The sequence below is a fragment of the Lolium perenne genome, chromosome 2 (assembly GCF_019359855.2).
Source record: "Lolium perenne isolate Kyuss_39 chromosome 2, Kyuss_2.0, whole genome shotgun sequence".
Classification (NCBI taxonomy): Eukaryota; Viridiplantae; Streptophyta; class Magnoliopsida; order Poales; family Poaceae; genus Lolium; species Lolium perenne.
This window is the reverse complement of record NC_067245.2, coordinates 24,303,616-24,311,552: the sequence shown is the minus strand read 5'-3', so window position 1 is coordinate 24,311,552 and position 7,937 is coordinate 24,303,616. Positions and strand designations below refer to the sequence as shown.

General features: G+C 44.8%; 1 protein-coding gene across 1 annotated transcript; it reads right to left on the bottom strand.

Annotated features, from left to right (window-relative positions):
* Nucleotides 1-723: 723 nt before the first annotated feature.
* LOC127331500 (vacuolar-sorting receptor 1) lies at nucleotides 724-5,878 on the bottom strand. Its single transcript, XM_051357679.2, has 12 exons — nucleotides 5,274-5,878; nucleotides 3,233-3,919; nucleotides 3,019-3,107; nucleotides 2,863-2,932; nucleotides 2,703-2,786; nucleotides 2,534-2,613; nucleotides 2,352-2,433; nucleotides 2,126-2,208; nucleotides 1,974-2,040; nucleotides 1,559-1,690; nucleotides 1,245-1,351; nucleotides 724-1,124 (listed from the first exon to the last, which is right to left on the bottom strand). Exons 1-12 carry the CDS (start codon nucleotides 5,587-5,589, stop codon nucleotides 1,020-1,022), a joined length of 1,902 nt encoding a protein of 633 aa, XP_051213639.1. The 5' UTR covers nucleotides 5,590-5,878; the 3' UTR covers nucleotides 724-1,019.
* Between the last annotated feature and the right edge of the window lie 2,059 nt (nucleotides 5,879-7,937).

Below are 7,937 nucleotides of genomic sequence, written 5' to 3'. Positions count from 1 at the left end.
ACAGCTTTGTGAGCACAAAGAATGCTGATATCTACACACAAAAATTATCGTTTTTTTACATTTTCAAATGCTTTTAAAACTCATTTAAAAAGCCGAGAGCACATGCTCGTGAGCGCCAAAACACCCGGGCCCTCCAATTGTTAAAGACAAGTGTTTCATTCGTCTCCCTAATCATTGAAGTTTGAACTGTCCGCTAGCTAGAACAGGATCTTCTAAGTTGAACTAGCAAAGTTAGAGAAGCTACACTATCCTAACTTTACCTCTTCCAAACCATATGATTAAGCCTAAAATATCATAAATTATTTAGCATAATGCAAATTTATGTTACGAATTAACACTACACAGGCAAAGTTATGGTGTAATAAAATTCAAATCATTTTTTTTAATGTCTACAATAATTATGTAAATTAATAAATTGTCGTACGTAACAGGATACTTAAACTACATTTCCCTGACTTCACTTCTTTGTTTTCCCTGACTATCCCGCTAGCCCCTCTTTTGTTTGGATTATAGCCCTTCTTTGAGGATTTTCGATAAAAAAAAAGAAGTATTCCCTCCTATTCAAAATGATTTTTCAGAAACTGATGTATCTAAACATGTTTTAGTGTAGACACATCTATTTTGGCGTAATTATTTTGAACCTGACGGAGTAAAAAAATTCAGTTTCAAATGCTACCATTTCTTCATGGGCTGAAAGTCCCAAATGTTCTTTTCCGGGCAGTATGCTAAATACTCTTCTCTTCTGGTCTCTTTATTAATGACAGTGAAGACGAGTTAGTCTGGACAGCGGTATTTACACAATGTTATCTTGCGCAGGATATAGAACAAGACCAGAGGCTCAAAATTATGACTAGGGGCCAAGGACGCTGGCTAAACTCTGGTGAGATCCTAACCTGTTCTTCAAGTTTCAGAAAGAAGAAATGAGAGAGGGTCTTTCGGAATCATAAGCTATTTGGGGAACCAATCCTCTTTGTCCAGACCATGACCACCGACGCTATGCGACTAGCTCTTATGCTATTTCAGATGTCAGCGTGCTCCACTGGTCGTTGATGGCTCGATGTATCTTGGTTCTCCAGAGGCATGTACTGAGCCATGATCGCGCGGATCTCTGAATCCATGTAACTCTGGAATGACAGTATCGATAACACAAAGTATGAGTCTCACATCCCATAAATTTCTATTGTACTGCAAAGTAGTACTGTAGCAATTATCTTCGATCATTAGAAGGGTGAATAGTTGTTTACCCGTAGCCGATATTTGTAGACAGCGTATGCTCCAACTCCTGCAAAACCGAGGCCGAAGAAAACAACCCACAGGAAGCCCCAGCCCACTGATGAACTCGCAACTTTGCCTGCACAGTGATGGGGAAAAGGAGTCAGATTAGTGCGTCAAAGACAAACTACTGTTTGAAGTGAAAAAATCCTTGTTCCAGACATTTCCAGGATGCCTAGGGGGCAGTCTATGTTACGAACAATTTGGAATAGAGAACTGAAAATATGTCGATAACTGAACCATCCGTATAGTGAGGCTCCAAAAAAGTTCAGGTTAGGCAACTCACTGATACAAGTGTCATGCTCTCTCATGTATAGCATATTGTTACCACCACAGCCACACTCATAGCTTCCCCATGTGTTCTCACAACTGCAGCCTTTGCACTGGCAGAAAAGTCTCTCCTTGCACTCATCAATATCTGCATGCAAGTGCCAGGCAAAGATAAATTTCGTGTAAGAAATGAACTTAAAAAGCTCAAAAGTTTAGTAGTTGAGCAACTGTTATATATAGTTTGTAGGATGAATGAACATCTATGACAGATATCACTGGCTCTGCCACACTTAAGTCTTTCCACATATGTTTTGAAAACAATCTTGCAACAATTATAATGCTGATTCATATCCATATAGAAGCATGTTAAATAAACATGGATAAATATTGCAAAGAAGGTTGCAAAATAATATATTTCCTAACAATAATACCTTCGCAACTGTGTATGCCATCACCCTTGAAACCTGGTGGACATTTGCAGCCTTTAGCCACTTCATTCTGTAAATTTCCATAATCAGTTTTGAACCAAACACAGTAACCACAAGAAAACTGTAAGAAAGACATCTAAAAGAAATGATCTTACTGAGCAAGCAGAGACAGACTTCCCATTCCTGGTTTCCTTCCAGCAGCCTCCATTGTTGATTTGGCATCTACCAACACCAGAAGCTGACATACCAAAGCATCTTAGACATAAGCATGAATATATCGCAAGGGTCCTATGAGAACCATTTTGTTTCACTGTAACGGCACTCATGCCTAATGGAAATAATTTCTCCCAACGCAACATCAAGTAAATTGCAAAACTATACCTTCACAGTGTGTGTACCCATCACCAACAAACTTTACACCATTTACAATTGGGCATTCACAAACTCGCCCACGGAAGGTATCCTAAAATGTATCACCAATAAATTTTGAAATGTGTACCCCAAGGCATAAGAAGCGGTTGAGGGGTAAAGAAATTCAGCAGCATTCCCTAATAAAGTTGTACCTTGCATGCAGTAAAATTATTACTATTATGGTCCAGCCAGCAACCTCCGTTGTTTTCCAAACATTGATTTGTTTGGATATCTATATAGAAGATATGCAACCAAAAAAAATTATAATTCCTGAAAAAAAAAATCTAGGTTCATTTATTTAAGATGTAAAAATTCACAAACCTTGAGTCAAACAAATATCAGGTTCGGTAGTCTCCTCAAATCCCGAGCATATTGCTCTTAGAACAGCTCTTTTATCCAGCTTACCTAAAATAAAAAAAGTAAACATAAACATAAATAATATTGACCTGAAAGCAAATGTACCATAGGACAATGGACGAACCTCTGTATTGTCTGTTATTAACGACAAAAGTCGGTAGTATAGTAACATCCCCTCGAGAACCATGACCAATCTGAAGGTTAAAAGGCATGAAGATTAGTATGTCACTAGGTAACGAGTAACGAATTTAGTATGGCTTATGAGTTTATGAAGATTTACTTGAGCATCTTGTTCTGCTTTAAGCACTGGATTGTCTTCATCAGCGTCAGGGTCTCCCACACATTTGTTAATCTTGTCAATATCCATTCCTGTAAAAAAAGGACATGACAAATAAACGGCCGAGTTAATTTTCATTTTCAGTTAGCTTGTTATGAAGAAATCATAGTGCAAACAATGGAGTAACTAATAAAAGAGTACAGCTAACTTGACCCACCAAGTGACTTAATGACACCATTAGCGCAATCACGTGTGTACTTCTTCTCCTTCATAGGGCACCTAATTGCAAAATCATGCACATAATCCCACCACAACCACGGCTTGCGACTTTCATTAGCAACCTTGAACAAGCAAATCTGAATCAGGTTCTGAACCACGACATCCTTTCCGTCATATCCGGTGGTGAAATCCTGCTCCGGATCTGGAGCGCAGTATCTCCCATGGTTGATGCACTGCGATGTGCACTGCTTGCTCAGGACGAAGGCTTCAGGACAATACCAAGTGATGTAGTGAGGCGCGAACTGGGTGTAACCCCTCTGCTCAAGGACCTGCGCGACTCCTCTGAAGTTCCTGACGAAATTCATCTGCATGTCACATTTGGCTCCACACTCGTCGTTGCTGTTCGTCCAGAATTCGTACTCCACGCGCTCATCGGGATGGGGCAGAGACTCCCTCCAGTCCAGCAGCACATTTACCATATCACCGTTTTCCAGAGCGGCCTTCAGGTCGTCGCCGAATCTCTTGGAGACAAGTGCTGACGGGACGGTGATGTTCTCTAGGTGCTCTTTGCCAGCAGATTCTGGAGTGTCCATTGTGATCAATGGCTCTGCTCTGTCATCGGCGACGAGAACTGCCGCAGCTCCAGCTGTTTGCGCATTCCATCCCTTGGTTGTGAAGTAGCAGTCTGCACATCACAGAGAATTAGAACACCATATTTTGGGAAATGATCGAAAATATTGGTCACTGAGATTACACATTGAAGAAGTAGAGGAAGAAAATTTAAGATGATAACTGGGATAACAAATTTAAGATGATACGTGTTGAACAACTATGGCTGAATAGTATCATGACACATGTAATTAAAACCCTTAGTGTGATAGTAGAGATAGAGCCGTATGCATCTCTTCGATGTAGAGGCTGGGGGTCTCATCCTCCCTTTCGAAAAAAAAATCTACTACTATAGTAGCGATTCTCTTCCGTGTGCATCTATTGATGCAGAGGCTGGGGCAATGCTCCTTTATCTAAAAAAAAAAGTAGCGATTCTCTTCTTTTGGACATTATCAGTTGAAGAATTTCCCCCAAAAAAACTCTGAAAACTTTATTATTTATAGCAAGATAGGGAAAATATTTTCTGAAGAGATGTCTATATGCTACCAAATATGTTGAAAGTGAACAGTATAAAGTAGAGAACTAAATTTTCAAGTTCTATCCGCTGACTCACCCCAAGGACAATAACTAATTCAGGCATACCTAACTAAACTTTTAACAAACCCTGCAGTGCTAACTGAATATAGTTATAGAAGTGTGTCTGACAAACATATCTCCACTCAAAGAACATGAACGTCAGGGGTTTTCGGCGTGTCCCCTCTCGAAACAAGACCACCTTTGAACATATTCTAATTTCTTCTCAATGAAAAGACAGTGCTCCGGCCAGTTGCTCGAAAGAAAAAGAACATGAGCAACAAGGTGGTAGTTAGTCAGAAACCGGGACCAAGTTACATAAGCAAATGCCCAAAAAGAAGGAACGATCCATACCAACCAATTGAACAGTATCAGTCAGACAACCAAATTAGCAAGTTCTATCCCCTGACTCACTCAATGGTCAAAGCGCAATAACTACATTCAAACATATTTAACTAGAATTTTAATGAACCCTGCAGTGCTAACTGAATTACAGTTATACAACTGTGTGTAGCAAAAACAGGGCGTAGTATTCCGTATTCAGTCAAAGAGCATGGCCACGATTCAATCCATGTTTTACATAAAGAAAAGAGAGATAACCCATGCATAATACAGTACGATGGACCAAATCTAGGTTCCAATTTAAAACGTGTGGATTCGTATAACATCTAAGAAAGAAAAGGAGAAAGTAGGTGTATTAAATAATTCATGCATGTAGACGGAATGGCTTTCTGGGACGAAATGGAAACGCACGTGTACTGATTAACTCAAATCGCTCGATCTGACAACTGACAAGTGGAAAGGAAATTACAGAAACAGCCGAGGAAGGAAGGAAATGGGTTCGTCGTCTCGCTCACCTCCGCGATCGACGAGGAGGAAGACGGGGAGCCCGCCGGACTTGGGGTTGAAGGAGAGGCCGGAGTCGCTGAAGGGCTTGCAGCCTTTCGTGTTGGCCTTGGGGTAGACGACGACCCCGTGCATGGTGCCCCCGTACTGCGGCATGCCGAAGTTGCCGATGGCGCACTCGTAGACGCCGCGTAACGCGGCGGGGGAGGTCACCCGCAGGCTGTTCTTCTCCACGACGAACCTCCCATCCGCCACCGCGAGCGCCAGCGCCAGGAGGAGGAGAGCACACCGCCACCATCGCGCCGGCGCCGGTGACCTCCGTCCCATCTCCACACCCGCCCGCGTGATCGATCCCTCCGATCGTGATCACCAGGGGACAACAGCACGAGGAGGGTGGCGGTGTGACGGATGGATCGATCAGAAAGGTTGGTTTACGTGCGATTTGGGGGTGTGATGGGGTGGCTTGTGTGCGGAAAAGGCGAGCGTGGCTTGGCTGCGAAGGATGGATTTGACCGGGGGTTGGGAGGGAGAGGCCGAGCGAGCGAGCAGTGGCGTTGTCTATGTGCCTCCGCGGCATGGAGTGAGAGATCTAGAGCGGGAGGGCGAGGTACGTGGCGGCCTCCTCGTCTCGTGTGGGGGTCGGAACGAACGATTCCAAGGCGCGTGCTGGTTTAGCCGTGGAAGCAAATTAAAGCCACTTCTCCCGCCTTTTCGTTATGTGTTTCTGTCCGTGTCCGTGAGTGGTGACGAGGAAAAGAGGTTGTGTTTTTGGACGCTGGCGTGCACCAGCGGCTTGACGCTTCGGCCAGCGCGCGTCTGCTGAGCGTGCATGCATTAGCGGATCAGAGTGAGCGGAGACGAGGCTCTGTCCAAGTGAGGCGAAATCCATGCATGGCTAGCTCGCCGTGTGCGTGAAGATTTTTTTTTTTAGATAAAAGGCATGGACTGCCCGACTTTAAATTAATAAAGCCCTCAGGTTCAACGCGTACAGATTTAAAGGTATTACATGCTGCGGCATACAGCTTCGCCAAACAAACGAACTAGCTCAAAAGCAAACAGCAGGGTCGACGCCGGGGCTCATGCGTCTTGCTCATCCCTTCTTGGGGCCGCCTCGTCGTGTAGCAGCTTGAGCTCGACGATCGCGTGATCTATCCACGGCCGGTCCAGGGGCTTTGCCAGGGGCTTCCACATCTGGAGAAAGAGCATCATTTTAAAGATAATATTAGCGGGATGTTTCATAAATTTCGACTCGATTGTCATCTTGTTTCTACAGAGCCACAAAGCCCAAGATTGGGCCATAAAAAGAAGCCAAACACATCTTCTAAATCTACCCGAGAGACTAGAGATGATAGCGAACAGTTGCGCAAAATTAGCGGGACACCAGTTGCATCCCAACAACTGGCGAGAAACGCTCCAAGCGAAGAGAGCAGGAGAACAGGTGAAGAAAATATGCGCTGCATCCTCTGGTCTACCACAAAGCTTGCAACTGCCATTACCGGGCCCCTGACGGGACAAGATGTTGAGGATCGTGGGAAGCTTATCTAGCACAAGTTGCCAGGCAAAGATCTTGATCTTAAGAGGGATCCGAGCAGACCAAACATCCCGAAAGTGAGCAATGGAGGCACCCTGCGCCAGTTTCAAGTACATAGACCTGACAGAAAAGCAACCTGAGGGTTCCAACGACCAGGTTACCCTATCCTGGCCCGGAACAAGGTTAGTTTGATCAATGATGGATCTCAACAGGTGCCAGTCGGCGACATTCAGGTGGTCAAGCGATCTGCGGAAGGACAGGGCACCCCGGTCTCTGCACACTTGTTCCACCGTGATCATTTGCGCATTGGCGATACTGAACAGAGCAGGGAACCTGTCCTTGAGAGCCACATCCCCACACCATCTGTCCATCCAAAACAGAGTGCGGTTGCCGTCCTGCACCGAGTGTCTAGCCCCTAATTTGAACAAGTGTTTGATCTTATGCAAACTTCGCCAGAATTGTGACCCCCCCTGGCCGGATCCTGCGAAGATGTTATTAGCTGAAGGATACTTAGCACGAATAATCTGCGCCCAAATCGGATTCTCTGGCTGGAACAACTTCCAGACCCACTTCAGCATGAGCGCAATGTTCATCTTTTTGGAGTTAAGGAGCCCAAGCCCTCCACAATCCTTAGGTCGGCAGACTGCCGGCCAGTTGACTAGGTGATAGCGCCTCTTGGGGCCAGATCCTTCCCAATAAAATCTGGCCCGGTGAGAATCAAACTTAGCATGAATCCCATCTTGTAACAAGAACAGCCCCATAGCAAATTGGGGAAGATTGGACAGACACGAGTTGGAAAGGATAAGCCGTCCACCCGAAGACATAAACTTACCCCACCACGGTTCAACCCTGCCAGCCAGCTTGCGGACCAGGAAAAGCCATTGTTCCATGGTGAGCTTCCTGTCGGAAATGGGAAGGCCCAAGTAGATGAAGGGGAAGCTCCCCCGCTTGCAGTTCAGCCAATCAGCCACTTGCTGTTTGCGGCGCTCTGAAGCACCCATAACCATCACCTCAGATTTATGATAATTGATTTTAAGGCCTGACATATCTTCGAAACACATCAGCAAGAATTTCAGGTTGGCAATCTGCGCATCATCGTCTTGAATCATGATCAGGGTGTCGTCGGCGTATTGCAAGTGCGTAA